Source organism: Balaenoptera borealis (genome assembly GCF_965194805.1).
Source record: "Balaenoptera borealis genome assembly, chromosome: 8".
NCBI classification, from domain to species: Eukaryota; Metazoa; Chordata; class Mammalia; order Artiodactyla; family Balaenopteridae; genus Balaenoptera; species Balaenoptera borealis.
The window spans coordinates 37,074,389-37,095,883 of NC_138865.1; the positions used below are offsets into that span (position 1 = coordinate 37,074,389).

At 46.3% G+C, this 21,495-nt stretch overlaps 1 protein-coding gene and 2 long non-coding RNA genes across 8 annotated transcripts in view; 2 read left to right on the plus strand and 1 right to left on the minus strand.

Annotated features, from left to right (window-relative positions):
* DAPK1 (death associated protein kinase 1) overlaps positions 1 to 19,510 on the minus strand; it is a 214,541-nt gene extending 195,031 nt beyond the window's left edge. Inside the window, exons 1-2 of one of the 6 annotated variants that reach the window (XM_082401130.1) lie at positions 17,520 to 19,510; positions 16,225 to 16,394 (exon numbers count right to left, since the gene is read on the minus strand). In XM_082401130.1, the coding sequence (XP_082257256.1) occupies positions 16,225 to 16,286 (62 nt within the window). In that variant the 5' untranslated portion in view covers positions 16,287 to 16,394; positions 17,520 to 19,510. The other 5 variants (XM_082401126.1, XM_082401128.1, XM_082401129.1 and 2 more) reach the window with 5 other exon arrangements.
* LOC309633043 lies at positions 8,373 to 16,644 on the plus strand. Its single transcript, XR_014247270.1, has 2 exons — positions 8,373 to 9,277; positions 9,341 to 16,644. It is a non-coding gene; the product is annotated as an uncharacterized lncRNA (long non-coding RNA).
* LOC309633033 lies at positions 17,174 to 19,703 on the plus strand. Its single transcript, XR_014247259.1, has 2 exons — positions 17,174 to 17,298; positions 19,531 to 19,703. It is a non-coding gene; the product is annotated as an uncharacterized lncRNA (long non-coding RNA).
* Positions 19,704 to 21,495: the final 1,792 nt, after the last annotated feature.

Sequence of the window (21,495 nt, forward strand, 5' to 3'; positions counted from 1 at the left end):
TATATACATATGTAAGTATATACACACATACACGCATTTCAATTCACACTGAATTGAACTCTGCTACCTTGAGATTAACTTCTCTAAACTCTGGTTTCCCAATCTGAAAAAGAAGCCTAAAAAAACCACTTCCCACCTGCCTTCCAGGGTCAAAAAAGAAACTCTAAGCCATAAAGTTGAACCCTAGTTGTCTCCAATATCCTGATTCCTCCCATCCCACGGTGGCTGATTTTTAAATACCTGCTCGCAACAACTGTCCTTGGCTTTCGAGCAGCTGTCTTCTCGCCTGTAACCTCTTTATTATGACAGGAAGGAATGCTACCCGAGAAACAAGAGCTGCACCACTTTGGAAACTGCTCTGGCTCCAGATGTCCCTGCCCCCTCAGAGCAGGGCTCCCCCACGCTGGCAGTCCCTCCACTTGCTCCCTGAGTGGGGAGGCTCACTGACACCTAGTCGTAAGGCTGGCAGCGCTCCCAAACCCTCAGCAGCAGGAGCCCATTTTCCCATCAATCCGTTTACACGATTCTACCAGAGCCCTCTGTTTCTTCTCTCTGGGTGCAACTCCAAGCACTTTCTAGAGAATTAATTTTAAACCATAATTAAATCCTATCTTTTAAGAACACATGATACACCTTTCTACTCGCACTAGAATCAATTAAAATTTACTGGGGAAGAAGTCAATTCTATATTCAGACTTCCCTTTTTTGCTTTTTGAAGCCCCAGTTTTCCAGCATCGTAAAAAAAAGAGAGCAAATTTGATGGTACTGAAGAGACTGCCGACTGCAGAAAGGTTTAACGTCAAGTCCCATGGTTTTCACTTTTAAACTGCAAATATTCCAGGGCAAACAGTTGTGCTGTAGAGGCCCTGTTCACAGACTCAGCACAAACATGTGCTGCTTTCTCTAAGAACCACGCTAGCTGTGACATGGGCACATCAACAGCTGGTGCCTATTGCCTCTAGTACCTACTTTCCCTTCAGTAACTGAGAGGGGGTCAACCACAGTGTATTCCCACAAGACTCCCCCATACTTTAAAATCAGACAATGAGGGCTTCCCTGGTGGCGCAGTGGTTGAGAATCTGCCTGCCAATGCAGGGGACAAGGGTTCGAGCTCTGGTCTGGGAGGATCCCACATGCCGCGGAGCAATTAGGTCCTTTAGCCACAACTACTGAGCCTGCGCGTCTGGAGCCTGTGCTCCGCAGCAAGAGAGGCCGCGACGGTGAGAGGCCCGCGCACCGCGATGAAGAGTGGCCCCCGCTCGCCGCAACTAGAGAAAGCCCTTGCACAGAAACGAAGACCCAACACAGCCAAAATAAATAAATAAATAGCGTTCCCTTTAAGAAAAAAAAAAAAAAAGATACTTCTTTAAAAAAAAAATCATACAATGATAATAGGTAACATGGTAAAAAAAAAAAGTACCAATAGATTTGGGGGAAATCATCAGGATTTCTACAATGGAAATTGTACAATGGAAACGATATAGCCGTTTTGTCCATATCCTACTCTCCAGCTAGCAGTTGAAACTGGGACCCACTCTGTACCTTTACAGGGCTGTCGCTACCCAGGGCTATTCCAAAGATGAAAACATAGTATGCATCTTAAGGAACTTTTTAGTGATAACTTATCCACCTTTAAAACTCACAGGAACTATGGTACAGTCCTTCATTTCAGAATATTGTGATATGACCAATTAAGACAACAGGTATTTCTGGAATACTTTCTCTGTGAAAGATGCTGGGAACAAAAGAACTATGACACCTTAAGGGGCTTATAATCTAGGGAAGATAAACACAGATACACACACACACACACACACACACACACACACACACACACACACACACGCTCATATGGCCAGCAATGCAACATGGAGAGTCTAAATGCTGGATGACTGTGGCAAAGAGGAAATATCCAGGAGTTTGCAAGAGGAGGGAACACTTTGAAAGGGGATGGTCAGAAGTGACTTCCTGGGAAAAATGGGATATAAACCCAGTATTCAGAGTAGGGAGGAGGATCCTTCACACTGATAGTACAGATTCTGATCACCTGCACCAACAGAGGGGAGCAGTTGCATGGCAAACGCAGTGCTATTTCACAGCTGTCACTAGCGGACGTCCCTCTCCTGGTTACTCTGCATCTCCTCCATCTGTCCACACACCACCCTCCCCACCCCCCCCAATCTGTTCTTCACTGTTCTCTGCCCAGCTGGAGGCTGCCCCACATCCTGCTCCCTGCGGGGGGTTAAGGGGAGGCACTGGCAGGAAGGAGGAGGGAGAGGTCAGGGTGTGTCTTCCCCAAAAGTGGCATATGTGCTGAAGGCCCTCCTCAGCGGCCCCAGCTCAGCCCTAGGCACAATATCAGCTTCCCAGACTGTGTACTTGGCCGTCCTTCACCTAGACCATCAGGAGTGGACTCATTTCTCTTTTTTAAATTTTATTTATTTATTTTTGGCTGTGTTGGGTCTTCGTTGCTGCGCACGGGCTTTCTCTAGTTGCGGCGAGCGGGGGCTACTCTTCGTTGCAGTGCGTGTGTTCTCACTGCGGTGGCTTCTCTTGTTGCGGAGCACGGGCTCTAGGCGCGCAGGCTTCAGTAGTTGTGGCACAAGGGCTCAGAAGTTGTGGCACATGGGCTTAGTTGCTCCACGGCACGTGGGATCTTCCCGGACCAAGGCTCAAACCCGTGTTTCCTGCATTGGCAGGTGGATTCTCAACCACTGTGCCACCAGGGAAGAGGAGTGGACTCATTTGTTGCCAGCACCCTGACTGACCCGTTTCCCTTCCCCACCGTGCCCTCCAAATCAGCCCCTGTCCTTTCACACCCTCCACCACTGACAAGCTTCCCCAGGTGGCTTCCGTATAAGTCCCCCTCCCCCAGGGAGCTGGGAGAGGGCAGAGATCACTTTTCACACCTCCTGCCACATCCTGAGACCTGACTTTTCACCTTTAAAAGCCCCCTGCTGGGAAGAGGGGGTATTGGAGGCAAAAACTAAGCTATATGGGTTCCCCACAGTCACACAGCATGCTATGCCATCCAGCCTGCTGGAGAGGCAAGATGTGGGGCCTAAGAGAATGAAAAGCGACTAAAAAGCAAGGAGTTATCTAGCTTTGACTAAAAATTAGAAATCAGCGTTAAAAAACACACACACGCAAAGCTATTAAGCAGGTTAAAAACAGAGTCGTGGAGACGGCAGCAGAAGGCCACCCTTAGGAGACAGTAGGGTGGACTGAGGTCAGGCAGTGATGGGAACCCAGCCGAGCCATGACTCAGAGCAGCCTGCTCGGCAGGACGGGGCAAGGCAGAAACTTCGACGTTGGTCATGGGTGGCTACCACACTGGACGAGCGACATCCGGAAGTCTCTCCAGGTCTTACTCATTGTCAGTGCCACTCCACGCCTCTGGGAAACAGCAGACACACCCACTCCAGGGACAGTACGTAAAAGCCAGACTAAGACAACACCTGCCTCAGACCTCTGGCTCACACCATCTGCAGCCTCCTCTCTTCCTTCCCAAGCTCTGGACACCCAAGGTCAATACCTTCCTTCAGGGGCACTTTCTTTGCTCACTGGGGGCAGGATCCTCTTTGCCTACTACCCGCTCCAACCCCTAGGTCCATTTGTTAACACTTCCCTGCCCTGATCCTGTAGCCCAGTGGTTCTCAATGGGCTGGGGCGGGGGTGGGGACAGATGTTACTAGCATCCAGAGGGCAGAAGCCAGGGATGCTGTTAAACATCCCACAACCACAAAGAATCATCCCTACCAAAATGTCACTAGTATCAAGGTTGAGAACTTTTGGTTTAAAGGAGGGAAACATCGGGCTTCCCTGGTGGCGCAGTGGTTTAGAATCCACCTGCCAATGCAGGCGCCACAGGTTCGAGCCCTGGTTGGGGAAGATCCCATATGCCGCGGAGCAACTAAGCCCGTGCGCCACAACTACTGAAGCCCGTGCGCCTAGAGCCCGTGCTCTGCAACAAGAGAAGCCACTGCAATGAGAACCCCGCGTACTGCAACAAAGAGTAGTCCCCGCTCGACACAACTAGAGAAAGCCCGTGTGCAGCAACAAAGACCCCACGCAGTAAAAAATAAATAAATAAAATAAATAAATTTATTTAAAAAAAAAAAAGGAAGGAAACATGTATTGAACACATTGTATGAGCCAGGCACTGTGCTGGATTTTTTTTTTTTTTTTAAAGATTTATCGATTGATTGATTGATTGCTATGTTGGGTTTTCGTTTCTGTGCTAGGGTCTAGTTGCGGCAAGCGGGGGCCACTCTTCATCACGGTGCGTGGGCCTCTCACCATCTTGGCCTCTCTTGTTGTGGAGCGCAGGCTCCAGACGCGCAGGCTCAGTAGTTGTGGCTCACGGGTCTAGTTGCTCCACGGCATGTGGGATCTTCCCAGACCAGGGCTCGAACCCGTGTCCCCTGCACAGGCAGGCAGATTCTCAACCACTGCGCCACCAGGGAAGCCCCTGGATGTTTTAAAGTTCTTTAAACTTCTCCCTTCCACGACAGGGCAGAGAAACAGGCCACAGGGTAAGCCCTACCACCATCACCCAATCTCCAGCCATGACTTAGCAATTTTGGGTGTCCAATGGTTGCCTCCACCATCTTAAACACGTTATCCAAGGCCAATGTCTTTCCGAACCTCGGTTTTCTCATCTGTAAAATGTGGATTAAATACCTACCTCCAGCCCCTGGTCTAAAATGGGTTCCCAGTAAATCTTAGTTTCCTTGTCTCCTCCTCCATGTCTGAGTTCCAATTTCTTCCAGGGAATAAATGGGTAGACATGCGTGCGCACACATATCTGCTCAGGCACCCACCTGCTTATGTTTTTATGTCCCCACAAGAATCTGAATGAATGAGTGAATAAATGAATGAACCCTCCAAGTCAGAATGGCCTCTTCTTGCCTGAACTCCAGAAACAGTTTTTCATACTTAATTTCTCTCACTCCTTATTTAGGTTTTCTATTATCATTGGTTGTATAAAGTCTGTCTGCCCTACTTGGTTAGGAACTTGCTGAGATAAACGGTCCTGCCTGACACCCCAGCCAGTGCCCTATCATTCAGAAGTTCAATCAACCCTGGACGAATGAATATGTGACGGGCGGATATCACAGTTCACACGACACTTTTGTTTAACAGTCTATTTATGTTGCCTGTTTATAGTTAGCATTGTCACTTCCTGATATTTCACTTGAACTTACCTTGTAAACCCAATTTCTGGGCATTTTCTTTGCAAATTTGTGAGCATCTAATGTCACTTTTATAAACTACAGATATCTCTACTCAATGGCCCAAAGAATAAGGAAGCATCCTTTAAAGGGGCCTCTGGTGCGACCTCCATGTTCCTTGAACAAATGGGCCCCCAGTCCAGGGAAAAAGGATGCACTCAAACGCCTAAGTGGGCATTCACTCCCAGCAGCTGGCAGAACCTCGCCATTAAGTAAATCCTAACAATTCAGCCTTTCAGCCACCAACCTAATAGGCTTTTCTTGGCACAGGCAATTCTGGCTTGGCCAAACACTTATTTTCACATCTTAAATCAGTACGTGTCAGAACTGAACGGAGGCTCAGACCTGCCGTACGTCTTGCCTTCTGCAGCAAGTTCATCTCAGAATGGAACCCACACTCATTCAGATTCCTTCTTCCATAAAGATCTGTAAGAAAAATCAATGATTTGTTCATCCAATCAAATTCCTAGCCTCTTATTGGGCTGCTTAAGACAGTTTTTTCATTTAAAAAGCAGCTAGAAAAATGAAATTGACTTTTCAGGAAGCTACAGTACACCCTGTTAAAACATAAATTTGTGTGCTGACATACCTCAGGCTCTTAATAACGCCAGGATGACCGTCCCTCTGAGCATTTCCGAGCAGCTCTCTCCCGGCTGTTGTGCAGCTTTTAGTTGTCCTGGCTTCCCTGAAAGCATGTTTTCCCATCTTAATTGACCCTCCTTGACATGAGCTCCTCCCTCCCTCTTCCAGGGGCATCTGGGTGCACTTTTGCAATGGCATCCGTGTAAGCCCCATCTCCAGCAGCCCACTTTCAAATGCACGGCTCAATTCCTGGCTAACTTGTTTCTCAGGAGCTCTGCAAATCATTGACCACGCTACCGGGCAGACCCACCAGGGAGCCCAGTACATAAACCGAGTCCTGGGTCCGAGCCAGCCAGAACGGGCAGCTAGAAAGGCAGATCACATAAACGACGTCAAACTTGGTAGAATGAGCCCACCCTGCGGGCTGAGCCAAAGATGGGGAGAGAGACAGAGGAGAAAAGAAGAGAAGGAGGAAGGATGGAATTGAGGAGAAGAGGGCCGTCACCCCCACCCCGCCCCTGGGAGACCAGGTCAGAACCTGGGTGGGGCAATGAGGAACTAACAGAAAAAGGCAGGGCCTCGGTGACAAGGATCCAGAAGCATGTTCAGTCTCTCCTGCGCTCTCTGTCTTATTAAACAGCCGCCCCTTCTCCAGCACTTACAGTGTGCCTGCTACTAGGCCAAGTGCCTTACACGCATTACGTGTGTCTTCACAACAACCTTATGAGGTAGGTATGATTATTATCCCCGTTTCACAGATGAGAAAACTGAGTCTCACAGAAGTCAAGTGACTTTCCCAAGGCAACAGCTAGTGAATTGTGGAGTCAGAGATTTGGGTCAAAAGCTCTGAACCACATTCTAATTTCTGGACATGTACCTTGATAAGGCAAATAAACAAAGCCTCCTGTGCGTTTAGCTGAATCCCACCCCATGTAAGAGACACAAAAAGCCATGCTTTCTACTCTCAGAAAACTCACAATTCAGAGAGAGACAAGAATCACATGCACAAGCCAAGTGTAAAATAATACCAAGTGGCCAGTTATTTACCGCACATTAAGGGATACAGGAAATAAGAGAGAATCTGCACGACTAGCCGTGGACATGCTCCACAGAAGCCTGCAGGCCGAAACAGGCCAGCTCACTCTGCATTCGCTTTTTAGTTCTCCAGGTTAAAACTTGTCTCTAATACAGATAATTTTTTTTAATTAAAAAATTTTTTTTGCTGCCCACCCAGCCTGGGCCGGAGGGGAGGCGGCTCAGGGTCGGCGAGGACACCAGCCTCCGCGCCACCGCGTCGCTCCTCCGGCCGGCCTGGGCGCGTGGGTCGGTGAGGACCCCGGCCCCGCGGGCGGAGGGCGGGCTGCGCCTGGGGACGAGGTCCTGCAGCCTCCCCGCCGCCTCCCCAGCGGGTTCCCGGCTGCGCCGCGGCGCTTGCACGGCAGAGCGGTCCCTCAGGTCGCTGTGGGCCCCTCCTCCGTCGGCGGCTTGGTTCAGAACACGTTTTTAGACGGGGTCAAAGGGCACCTTGGGGCGCGGGGTCAGGCGAGGGTGCGGGGAAGGGGGCGCCAGAGACTCAGGAATGTTGGGAGCCCAGACCCGCCGGGACGCGAGGTCCTGCTCCGCGGTTGCTCTGCCTGACCTTGCCCTGTGGGTGCAAAAAAAATTTTTTTAATGTTTTAAATTATCTGCATGAAAGAGAAGGTTGCTTCTGAAGAGGAGGCCTACAAAGGATGATCCATATTAATTGGTAACATTAATAAAACCGGATATACTCATTCAGTGCCCGAAGCATGTTTAGCAAAACCGAGGGACTTCATGCTTCTACACCACCTCGACTTGCCTGTCCACTGCCGTATTTGCCAAGCTTTCCTATCTCTCTGTGCCATGGGAGGGGTGGGGAGGAAAGGAAGACCGATAAAACTTCATCCTGGAAAATATTCCACTTGTTTTAATTCACTTCCTCTCCCAAACAATTGAATCAGCTTCCTGAAGCTCCGGGGGCGGGGGGGGGGGGGGGGGGGGGGGATATCGGCTCAAACCTTATCAATTCTAAATGGGAAATTGTAAATATCTTCCCTCCATTCCAAAGCTAGTTTGAATTACATGGAAGAAATGCCTAGAACAAGGTCTCAAGCAGTCATTTTATAAATTCTCCACCAAATGGGATGACAGGTGAGGATTCTACTTCACTCCGATTGTACAATGTGGAAATAGAGACATTCGGGAGAAAACAAGAGCAGAGGTGCCTTACATCAGCCAGGCCTTGTCCTGAGCACACTGGTGCCACTGCAATTATGGTCTGCAGAGAAGTGTAAGCCGGCCACGAAAGGGGAAGGAAATAAACCTGTGATTATCCAAAGACAGGGGAGCTCCTGAGGATATTTTGGTGGAAGTTTCTGGCATTAAAAACAGCAGTTCACATGCTGATTCTAGACACTCTGAGTGGCAAAGACAACATTGAGAAAGACAACTTTCTATATTCACATTCCAAGTGTACATCAGAAACCCCCGGCAGTATCTGGTTTCAATTACACTGATTTATGTACCAGTAAAATAGTATTTTTAAGATAACAAATAACTTCTTAACTTTTTCTGGCTTACCAAATTTCTCAGGACAGCGCCTCTGGGTATCAGGTGCAATTCAGCATTTCCAGCTTCAGCAGTTAGCTGTGAAAAGTCTATTCTCTACAGTATTCGTATACCTACAGTGCCCATAGCTTTGTTTTTGTAAAGGGAAGCAGCTTGCAATTCTCAGTCTATTAAATACTACACTCAAAAGGCTGCAGTCTTTCATCACTCTCCCAGAGACACATATTTCTGCCGCTTACCCATAAACCACAGATGGAAAAAAAAAAAAAAAAAAAAAAAATTGAGCTCTACCCAGAGGAGGCAAAACGATTTAGAAGAGCTTCTCAAAGGAGGGCGGAAACATTAGAACAGAATCAGCACTAACTACTGACCTCTTCTCCCCCAAGCCGCTCCATCTATGCGCCAACGTATCCCTCTGTCACTATTTTGTCCTATCACCTGAGTCGTACCTAACCTCCTGCGTATACAGCCTGGTCGTAGACGGTGGTATGAGTTGCTAGGCGGACATAAAGACAGGCAGTTCAGAGGGAAATCTGACCCTCTTCATGATGGGACCAAAAAAAGGTACTGATTACCTCTCCTACATTTCTTTTGCAACTGGAAAATTCCACACTGGGGGGCCAAGAACAAGAGCATGGAGGACTAAAGTAAGGTCTGGAAAATCCTGACAATCCTTACAAGTTAAAAAGGGAAGGGATGCATGGTTTCAAAAGTAGAAAACAATGAACTATAGAAAAAACTATTTAACAATGGAAAAAAATGGAAATTCACTCATTCCTTATACGTGAAAACTTACTATATCAACTGTACCGGAGATATTTAAAAACCAGCCCCATTCATAACATTATATCTAAGAAAGAGTAATCAGACAGGTTTTTTTTTTTTTTTTTTTGCTTTTTAAATTTTTATTCTATAATTTACTCATAATCAGACAGTTTTGACGGAAAATAAAATGTGTCCCACAAGAGTCCACACACAGAGCTAAATTTCCCAGCTGAAAACCATCAGGCTTATGAATATAAGCACCATCAATATAAACCTTTCAAACACCAGAGATCGGCAGTTCACAGCATTCATTTATTCAAACATTACATTCCTCATCCAAAGTTGAATGTTTGATAAAGGGAAAAATCAACAATTTTCTCCCTGCCTCCTTCCCCTCCTGACATCTCTGAATGTATCAATACATTATATTACTGAATAAAATTTCTCAAGTTGACAATTGGAATGTCGACAGGTAGGACATAGGGGAAAGCCCCGGGGTCATTTCTCAGAGGTTAGCAACATTATACTTAAATGACTGCAGTGTGGTCTGTAAGCCACACGAGCTCTCAATGTCACCTCCAAAAGACAGAAGCGATAAACAAGAGTCACTAAGGATCACACCTGTCAGTTATCACCAGAGATTAGTTACCAGCACATGACTGGTTTTGTTTTGTTCTGAACTGGGATTGAAAATAAGACCAACTATTTCAGGTTTCAGACTTTTCCCTGTAAAAATCCTTTTAGTACATTAAACCTAGAATGGGGATATGACACTTTCTGTTTTACCTAAGAAAGATGTACTAGTTAGACAAAGTTATTTTTAAACCCATTTTTGTTAGATGATGTAGAAAAACCAAAGGTCAGTCATTTTTTCCTCTACTCTCTCCTAACTGTACATTTACAGGAACTAATTTAGAATGTAAACAAAGTGATAGACTGGATTTATTATAAATAATTATACTACCATATAATCTCTCTCAAGGCTGAGGGATGATGCATTCTGTTGTGATAACTTACCACAGCAAACCAAAGCAAAACAATTAAGTATCACCTTCTACACAAAGCCTCAAACAATCACACCCCAGCCTTAAACCAGACAGACTAGTATACATCCCACGACTCAAAGGTTAAATAATAATGAAAGTGTTCTGTGAACTTTCTAAAAAGCTAAATTATGAACTTTGGCACTTGGGTAAAACTACGGCACGTACTAGCACCATTCATAACTATGGGGCACAAGCCATTTGGAAAAGGCAAGAAGGTCACATGTGTTGTCAAATGCCCATGAGAGTTCTGAACTCAAAGCGTCAGCCTCTTCATGTGGTGAAAATGAAAACCCACCATGAAGCGGTTACTAGTTACTCCTGACCATCCTCTCCAAGCACGTATTAAGATGGATAGGCATTAGATGGCTGCCCAAATCACTTCTGTTCAATATCAACATTATCTGGCTTCCAAAAAAATGATAATTGCCAAATCCTAAGTAGTGTGAAGAATATAATGAAAACAGTCCTGCTTGGGAGTCTAGGTCCATCTCTTGCTACCTGATAGCCAGCTACCTTGAGAAAACCACTTGACCTAAGGACTGATGGGATGAAACAAGAAGGAAGGACTCACTGACTGCTCAGCTTCTTCTAGGTCTAAGTGCCCAAGGGTCCTGGGCTACCCTTCACCAACAAAAGCCCCTCCCCTCTACCAGCAGGTGGCATTCTTTGTCTCCTGATCAGAAATATGTTTCCATTAAAATCATGCTTTATTTCATGCATATAAAATGCCTGATCAGGTTAGGTTAGGTACACATTGCAATTGGGTAGAATTAGGGGTGAAAGTTCATAACTCATTCCCCTACAGGGTGTCCCAGAGGTCAGACCACCTAATCTTGACCTTGTCGCTCACCCGTCATCCCCCCACCACACCATCTCTGAAGGTATCCACACACCCCCACCCCAGTGCCTGAAGGAAATGGTCTCTACCTTTCTGGGGTTACAACTTTGCTGGGAGACCACAGGATACGTCTGATAATGTCACCTCTTCTGATACAACCCTGTATTGCAATTACTGAAATTCATCTGAGCATCCATCTCTGTAAGCTTATTGTGTTTTTCACAGCTTTGCAGGGGCGTGCCAATGCTATGGGGCCTTTAGGTTCCTAAGCGGCTGGGTGAGACACAAGCCTAGGGTAAAAGGGCATAGGAGGACCAAAAAGGCCGCTTCAACGTTCCCTGGCTTCCCCATCAATTAGCGCCTCCATACCCTATGTTCCTGATGGTATGCCCCACCAGGTCCCAGTGAACCTAATTTCTACGTCCCCAGGTGGTCCAGAGGCACATTCCCAGTGCTGGCAAGCAAGCATTCAACCCAACTGCCACTCACTACTGTCACCGTGCCCTCCCTTCACATGCTAGAAGATTATTATTAGACCTCCCTATAATGCACAAAATTTTAAAATCCCTGATTGTTACCTCTAATACATATACTTGAACTTTACCTCTCTTAAACCTTTGCAGCCTTTCCCATCAGAGGAAACAGCTGAGGGCACACAGAAGCAGAAATGAGAAGAGGAAACTCATATTCAGGGAGGTCCTACAGGATGATCTCACTAGTCAACCTCGTGAGCCCGCGAGTCCCACTTCCAAGGAGAAAACACGCTGGGAAGTCTCTCCCTCTCCCATCCCCACGGGATTGCCAGTCTTAGGACTGATTCCTGCAGTTCACAGTAAACCAACAGAAAGATGTACTCAGACTGTCAGGGTTTATTACAGTTCCTCACGTCAATTAAAATGCCTCTGGATTTTATGCCAAAATGAGAATGTTTTAACTTTAAATTATTAGCTTCCAGCAACCATCCAAACAAATGCAGAATACTTAATGCTCCACTTTGTTTTGTTTAAAACTGATCTTGTGCTTGGATATACTGGCTGCTGTGCACCTTACTCAGCCACAGAACGCAAAAGGAAAAACAGCTTTTATTTTGATGAGCTTCAGCCTTTAATATCCTAAGTTCATCCCCACCAGAGTCATCACTCATTGAGGGCCATATACATGTAACCATATATATGTGCATGTGTGTGTGTACTCATGGTGCTTTACAAATATTAATCCATTTATTTAATCCGAAAGCATTTATTGAGCACCTACGTCATGCACCTAATTAGGCATAAGAGATAAAAAATGATGAGCAAGTCCAAGGTCACAACCCTGTGACAAGCTGTGGCGAAAGCAGATAATCAAACAAGTAATGAGTATGCGTTGTGGTAAATGCTGTAACGGGGAAAAGAGGTTATTAAAAATAATATCTGAGGCAGCGACTGTGTGTGAGATGTTTACAGCCGCTGCCTCTAATTCATATAGCATCCTGCAAACGTAGGTGTCTCCCCACTTCCCAAAGGAGTGTGCCGGGCTGTCCCACACTACACACCATCCATCGGCCTCAGCACCGGCATCAGCATTTGCGTCTCAAATCCCCATTCTGGTCTCAGTATTGTACCTGCTGGCCTGCATTAGCCTATTCAGGCATCGATTAAACTTTTGCCCAGAATTACACAGCACATTGCACACCCACAGGGGATTAAAGAGCCCACAGCGCACCCTGAAGGAACTTTTAAGCCGGCTACATGGAGTCATACAAGAATATTAACAACACAAAGCAAGGATGGAGCATGGACGGGGCAGTCTGTGGTCATGACCAGTGGAGTGCTTCAGAGAGCAAGTCATTTGGCTTCTGAAAGGGAGAGATCATTGTGGAGAGATTTATTCAGGGGGTGGGACCCAGGTCTTCAGATCACATAAGGTCAGACAGTGTAAGAGAAAGAAGGCCAGTTCTCAGGAAGGCGGTGTTCACAGAGGTGCCAAGAGACTCGCAGGTTAGGCTGAACCACAGCCAGGGATGTAACTGGAGCACGATGGTGGGACAAGCTGGGCTTCAGCTGCCCCGAGTGCCAACTGATAAGAGATGTTAAGGCACCTGGGGCATTAAAATGACCCAGTGTAACAGCACATAGAGAAATCTGCATTTATAAGAACCCCTCCCAGAAACCACTACATGTGACAGAAGCAGTTCTTCGTTCCACCTCCTGGGATAGAGGGTGAGACCCAAAGGGCCTCCTGGAGTCAACACAGGTCACCAAACAATATTCTAACCATGACAGTCCTTTTCACTGCAGGGACTTGTTTCTACTTGAAGGGTGTGCAAGTTCAAGGCCAGAGCTGCATTATTCAGAATCAGAGTGGAGAGGCCAAGGGCTGTCAGCAATGGGTCTCCCCCATGACCCTTTTCCCACAGGATCTCCCTTCCCCAAATTGGTAAACAGAAAAAAGAATATCAAGTTGCAAACCAAGTTATTAGCATGCCTGGAATACTCACATGTCTCAACCAGTCCTGCTGATGATATCTATATTTGTTTAACTCTTGACTGCTGATAAAATTCTTTTACTTGGTATTCACAACAGCCATGAAATAAGCACTAGGCCTCTCACTTTATAGATGAAGATCCTGAGGGTCAGAGATGGTAAGTGACCTATTCAAGGTTATACAGCTAGCAAGTTCTAGAGCCAATTTTGGACCAGAATATCTGTCCAGTGGTCTGCCTGCTCTATCACTACTACAAATAATCATAATACTTTATAAAGCTCTTTAGAGTTGACAGAGAGCTTTTACAGTACACCTGGGCAGTACACACAATAATATACATAGACAGACACACACACACACACACACTCTCACCCTTGTACACACATACTCTCTGTTTTCCTAAAAGTAAAGTAACAATAGTAATAATCAAAATACTATATTCTACTTGTTTAAAAACCCATCCTCCCTCCTCTAGCTATGGACTTTGTCTTAGACCATTTATAAGGTAAGTGAGTAGCTATTATGTAGATTACTGCTAAAGATATGTGGATGAAGTTTTAAATCGTAGATGTTGGTTTGTTTATAACTCACTGCTTAGAACAAGCCTGCTTTTGTGTTAAGCATCTGCCCATTTTCATTTTCCGCTACTAAGCTCCTGCCTCTACTCCCAATCTTCTCTCAGTGACACATGAAGCAGCATCTTTCCTATATGTCCATCTTACGCCAGGATTTGTTTTCAGGAAGTGGCTATTTCCTGGCAGACATAAAATTCACAGGACTTGAAAAAAACTTCGAAGTAAAAAAATCAACCATTTACTGCATTTTTAAACAAAAGCAAAAGACCTATCAGACACATCAGCATGTATACTTTATTCTTAAAAATCCCCAACTCCCAGTTTTTCAAAGCACTTCTTTCAAATTCATAGGTCACACAAATTAAATTATTCAATAAACAATTTGTCAATTAGTCTTGCACAGTGGGGAGAAAATTATACACAGAAACGTAGAATGAGCCAAAATCAAAGCAAAATCTAGTGACAAATGAGCAAACTGCTCTCCATCGCAGAGGCAGAGGGCCTGTCAACGCACCCACGAAATAAAGATCACAAACTCCCCCGCCAGCCACAGGAAGGCCTCATTATTTTTCCTTCTCGTAACACATAATTCTACCAAAAGATCTTAATGAAAATAAGGTCAACATACTTAACCTATAAAGCAATCATCTCACCTACTTTTAATCATCTTTCTTTATAAGAGAATTCATATAATCAGGCCACACTACACAAACAGAATTTAAACATACTTTTTTGCCTTTTTCCCTTGCTCCCAAAGGAAAACTCCATGTACCACTCATCTTGCTAAAAACCACAGGAATAAAGTGACTTAATTCTAGTTAAACCAAGTATTTCAACCACATACTCTTAAACCTTAACAATAAACATATCCATGAAATATTTTTGAGAGCTTTCCTTCTTACTTATTCACTCAGTAAATCTCCAATATATAGTAAGCTCCCCCTAAGCACAAGTTCCCAGTGATGTTCTGAGGCCATACTAAATGTATACAGAAATATTTTGATACAGTATCTTTTTAAAAATTGCTTTTGTTCTGAACTATTACTTGAACTTGAAAACATTTTAGTTAAACTCAACTTTCACAATTCTCACAAGGTCATCTAGGGTGTGGGTATTTTTGAATTTCCTTTTCATGGGGAAACAGGAAGCACTGAATCAGGACATCAGGTGTATACGGAAAAATACATATTTTGATACACATGTAAATAAATACATACTTTTTTGTTTAAGACCCTTTTGTCTACTTGACTCACAATACAAATACACTGCAGTCAAATTTCTTATGTTGAATTTAAATTTAGGTGTGAAAACTGGGTTTTCTGCTCAAGTTAGACCAGAGCATAACACACCCTGTCAAATCCCCAGTCAAGGGGAAACCCATCCAGCCCTTAGAGGCCCCCAAAGAAATCATTCTTTGTTCACCTGGAACTGAAAGGCTTCACATTCAGAATCACAGCTCCTGCAGCAATGGAAGTATGCTCTGAATCCAGATAGCCATATTAGACTCTCAACTAGGGATGTGTTAAAAATTTAACATCGCGAATGAAACCAAAGCAACCACTGACACCAACTGGGTATTTAAATTCCTGGTTCAAGGAAGTTTCAAAATCCAAACACAACATCAACATCTGGCAAGTCTCCATGTGTGACCTACCGATATTTGTGCATGTTATTCTGAAAATTCAGAAAGAGGGAAAGTATTAAGTCTTTAAAAGCCTATTAATTAGTTTGTACTCTCTGCACACATAAGGGCTAACTCACAGTTAACTGGAGCTAACTCCAGTTTCAACTATATCTCAGCTTTTGCCTCATTGTCTCAGAAGGGCAAAAGCTGACAAGCATTACTGCAAACAACTAAATCTATTCTTGTCCAGGGGTCTTGATCAATACACTCTGCATCATAATCTAACACTGAAATTCTTCTCCACCGCCAGCCCCTTGTTTTAGGTAGTTTATTTCTGGTCCCTAGTCCTTGCTGGGTTAGTTAACTCTTTTCTCTATAATTTGCACATCTCCTGGAAGGACGAGGGAGACGCCTGAATTCAAACTGCATTTGTTTACCGCCCACTGCCCGCAGTATTGTGCATTCCCACAACCCAGAAGCGTGCGCTTCCGGCACCCCCAGTACCTGCCAAGTTCCTCGCCGGTGTCGTAGTAATCATCCACGTTTTCCTGCCTGAACACGGTCATGATAAACTGTCACGCCTCACGGAAGCCCAGCGCACTTCAGCTCCGCTTCCCAAACCATCACCACCGCTCCTGCGCCTCCGTGGGCCCCTCATGCATCAGTCAACAGTCCTTTAAAAAAAAAAAAAAAAGCAATAACAACAATAAAATGACAACCTCAAAACGAAGTACCCTCCCCAGGGCTAAGACTCGCTCGCTGAAGACCACCTCTCCGGAGTTGCCGCACCCCGCCGTGTGGAGAGGAGCACTCTTTGTTAAACCCGGGCCAGGGACGCCCCCAGCCCCGCATCGCCGGCGCACGCGTGGGGCCGGGCACAACCGCACCCCAAGGTCCGCGTCCCCGAAAGCAGGGCGCTCGGCACGGATCAGAACCCGCTCCGGAAGTGGCTGGCCTCCCCGCCTCCCCTTTCTCTGCACACACGCCCACCCAGCTCCCCACCTCCAGGGGCGCAGCGGAAGAATGAAGCCCTCGCCCGGGCCGAACGTGCCTAGCTGGAAGCATCCCTCTCCTGCCTGGAGCGGCGGTGCAGCCCCCGCGCCACCTCTCGGCTCCCGCACCTCCCCGGCCGCCTCAGCCACCTTCTCTCCTCCCTCGAGCCAAGCAGTCCCCAGAGGCACATTCCTGGCGACTCCAGCTCCGTTACCCGGCCGACCCGGCGTGCGGCCGCCCGGGGGAGCAAGGGAGGGAAGGGAGCGGCCGAGGGAGGCGCGGCCGCCCGCTCCCGGTCTCCGCGTCCCGACACAAAGCGCCCGGCCCGCGCCACCTGTTCCCACCCGGTCCGCGGGGCTGGGGGCATCTCCTGGCTGCGATCCCACTTCTCCCCTCAGTCAAGTGTACCCCGCCTCGGCCTTCCCGGTTGCCCTGGGCGCTGCCCGGGCCAACCCCGCCGCGCCGCGGCCGCGAAAGCAAAAGCAGGCGGCGGGGCCCGGGAGGAGACGGGGAGCCGCGAGCGGCCACTCACCCGGGCGCCCGGGAGCTGCCCGGGTCTCTCCGGGGCGCTGTCGGAGGTCGACGGTAGGCGCCAGCGCCGGGGACAAGGGGGGCGGCAGCGGGAGCGCAGGGAGGCAGCGAGTGGGGGCGCGGATCCCGCGCGTCCGTCCGGCGTCGGCTCGGCCGGGCTCTCCCGCTCCTGCTCCGGAGCAGCCCCTCGGTTCCTCGCCGCCTTCCGGGCGGAGGGCGGCCGGCAGGCGGCCAATGGGGACCCCGCGGGCGGGCTGGCGACACGGCCCACCCACCTCCGAGCTGCCCGGCCGGGCCGGCGCTGCGGGTGCTGCGCGGCGCTGGCTGCTCCTCCTCGCTCGGCGCTCTGGGCTCGCTGGCGCGCTCTACCGCGCACACCCCCGCACACACCCACTCACCCCACACCCGCTCCAGGAGCTCAGCCAGCGCGGCCGCGCGCAACATGGGCGCCCCACCTGTGACACGCCGCTACGCTGCCCCCTTCGGCGGGGCTCCAGAGAAATGAGATTCCTTCATCCTGCAGCGGTGTCCTGAGCGCCCCGCGTGGTCCAGGCACGGTGCTCGGCACCGGAAAATCACAGAGACCATAATAGGTTTAAAAAAAATCCGTGCCCTCTTGAAACTTACATTCTGGTGGAGAAGCTAATCAATATGTAAACGAATAAATGAGATCATTTTAGAAGGGATTGGTTCCATGGAGACAATACTGCTGGGTAACGGGATAGAGAACGACAGGGCGGGAATGGATAGCATTAGAAGGGATTTGTGTTCAGGATAGGTGTTTTGAGCTGAGATCTGAACTGTAAGAAGGTATGAAACCAGAGAAGAAAGGTTTGAGGTCTCAGAGGCCCAAGGCAGCAACAGAAACCAAGGGTTTATGTGTGCAGTCCAGTACAGTATTGTCCATTGATGAGCTGAAATGTTGGTTAGTCCGGAATGAGGTGTGCAAGAAGTGTCAAATACACATGGGATTCCAAGACTTGGTATGGAAATAAGGATGAAAAAATCTCTTGAATATTTTTTATATTAATATGAAATGCATGTTCAAATGATAGTATTTTGTACATATTGGGTTAAATGAAATATATTATTAAAATTAATTTCACCTTTTACTTTTTAAAATGCAAATACTAGAAAATATGGTACCTATGTGGCTTGCAGTTATATTCCTGTGGACTGTGCTGGTCTACACTGGAGACCCTTATCCATTCTCTCTACTTCTTACCCCAGGCCCCCACCAAGCCCTGGGGTTCAGGGGGAACAAAAAGGATGTTTCCCCATAGGGACTGCTGGGGATCCCTAAACAGAGAAAAGCTCCTATAGGGAAATCTGCCTTACTGCTGAGAGTTACAAAAACCGGTATGTGAACGCTCTGAGGCTTCAGATCCATGTCATCGTTCAAATTTCCAGATTTTCTAAAATGAGATGGTTTAAACTCTCTTTAGTTCAATAGAAATTCTTGGGAGAAAAAAAAAAAAAGAATGCCCCTCAGATCTTATGTCAGACCCTCCTCTTAAAGAACATTTCGTTCAATGGCCCACAGGAAGGGCACACATTCATGATGATGGAATCAAGGGAAGATTCCAAATTGGGTGGCGGCATCAACCTTAGTGATGGGTTTGAGAATTAATACAAAAGGATCTTGCGAGGTGAGATATACAGTCAAAAATAACAAAAAAAGTGGTTCATCTAGGGGAAATGCAAATGAATACATCTGTTGGTGGGGGATCAAAAACACAGATACTTGGAAACTTGGAAAGTGCTTATGGATGGCTGTTTTAAGGGTAATATTTTCCTGCAAAATAAATGTTTAAGTGTACTTTCCAAGGCAATGAGAAGAACTGCCTCTGTTTGGGGACTAGCATGTCTTCCCTATTCGACATGCTGATCACAGGAGATTTTCTGGAGTAGTGAAAAAGAGCAGGGGCTTGGGAGTCACACATTTGGATCTAATAGTGGTGGAACCATTTAACCCTAGCTGTGAATGACCCTGGCTGTGTCCCTTACCCCTTAGTTTCATGTCTGTACTAATTTAGGCAAGCATTTTAGAGAGGAAAATGTGCCCCAAAATTCAATGACGAAACAGAGTCTAATTCTCCTCCCCGTGAATATGAGTTGTCTGTAGTGGCTTGATTCTAAGAAAATGTAGTAGAAGTGGCACAGTGTGATATCCTTCTAAGGCTGGGTCATAATGTGTTAGAGCTTCTACCTAACGTTCTCTTTCTCTCTCTCTCTTTTTTCTCTTGCTTGCTCTCTTGCTCTTGCTCTCTCCACTCACTCCGGAAGCCTTCAGCTGCCATGGTTACCCTGGGGCTGCCATGTGGAGAGACCATGTGGAGAGACCACAGAAAGAGAGAAGCCCAAGGAAGCCAGCTGTTCCACCCTACCCCCACCCACAGCTATTTGTGTCTTCACAGCCCAAATTCTGCCAGCAGAATAAATGATTGCTGCTGTTCTAAGTCATTATTTTGGGGTGGTTTATTATGAGGCAATAGATAACATGTAAGAAAACTTAATTCTTGACATGTACCAAATGCCAGGCAGACTAAATTATTCTCTTGCTTAATCTTCAAACAACTCTGTAAATTGTTTTCTCCACTTTATCCTTCTTAGTCGCAGTTTCACCACCTGCAAAATTAGGACAATAATGGACCCTTGTGTATTCCTCAGAGTTGCTGGGAGATTCTAAAATGATAATGCATGAAACAGGGCTTTTTACATTATAAAATACATCAGAATGTCGGTATTATATTTTCTATCATAGTCCAAGCAAGAAGAGCTCTGAGAGACATTTCTCCTATGGAAGACAATACTATAATCCTGATATTATGAGACTCAAGCTGGAAAGGACTTCCATGAAAAGAACTTGAATATGATATGGACTATGGCTTATGATAATAATGGTGATAACATTTAAAACAGACTCCAGTATAGAATTTAGGACATTATTTTATATCTGCATTAGTCAGGGTAAAATAACTGCTGCTATAAAACTCCACAGATCTCAGAGGTTTGACACATTTAAGGTTTATTTCTTGCTCTCAGCACAGAGGTTTGCAGAGATTAGAGAAAGGGCTCCATTCCACATAGTCATTCAGGGACCCAGGCTTCTGTCCTCTAATGGATCCATGGTTCCTCAGTGCATTGAGTTTCTCAGTTGATCCTTTTCATCTATTGGCTGATGAGAGATGAGAGAATCCAGAGAGGACTGGAGTTTTTTTAGTGGGTCAGTTTTGAAGTCTAAGGCTTAACCATTTCTTGGGCAAGATGTTCTAAGATTAGTCAAAGTGGAACACACTAGCTCAGTTCACCTTTGGATTACTTTTTAATAACATGCCTTTGGCTTTTATCAAGGGCTAATATTTTTAAATGACCCCATGAAGAATGTTTCTGCACCTGTGGTTTCCATGTTGAAGATATTGCCCATTATGCAGTTGAGTGCCTCTTATGTAGACAGTCACATGATTGACTCTAATTCCTCTCAGCACTGAACGCTAAGAGAACTCATTACTCCTGACCAAATGATGTTTCTTTTTTGTCAGACGGTGAAAATTGTAGAGCTCACTCTGTTCTCCATTTTCCAGAGTGAGAAAGCAAGTGGCAAGATCAGAAAATGTAATCCTCCAGGTTATGGCCAATTTGCCATATTCTCTGAATAAGCTTTTATTGTCTAATACATATTAGATACTAACGATGCAAAGATAAATAAAACATTCTCTGTCCTCAAGTAACTCAGTCTAGTGATGGAGACTAAAGAACAAAGAGACAATTCTATTAAAGTGTGGTTGTGCTAGATATAATCCATTTATTTCTCTAGATGTATTTTCTATCCTTCTCCACCCTTACTGGTCTGCAGGCTGAGCTGTAAGATTATTTTAACTCATTTCCTTGTGTTCTGGCTGCACGTTGGTTTGGCCAATGGGGAACCTGGCATGGGGTCAAGGAGAAGGGAGAAGAATGAGGCCAGGGTAGTTATTGCCCTGCTTTTCTCACTGCAAGTTTGCCATGGTCACTATCAAACAAAGGTCACTGCTCCTCACCAGATAAACTCTTCTACGTGACTTTCTCTGTCCAGGTGTTGGTAACCACTCTCTCCCCTAGTCTCTTCAGACCTAGAGTTGGTGGCAACTCCACGTTACTAACCTGGGGTTCCTGCTCCATCCCTATGGCTCCCCTGCACCTCTCCCACACCTCCTTGAATCATCCTAATTTGAGTGTGCTATCTCTTTCCTCTGCAGCCCTGACAGACTG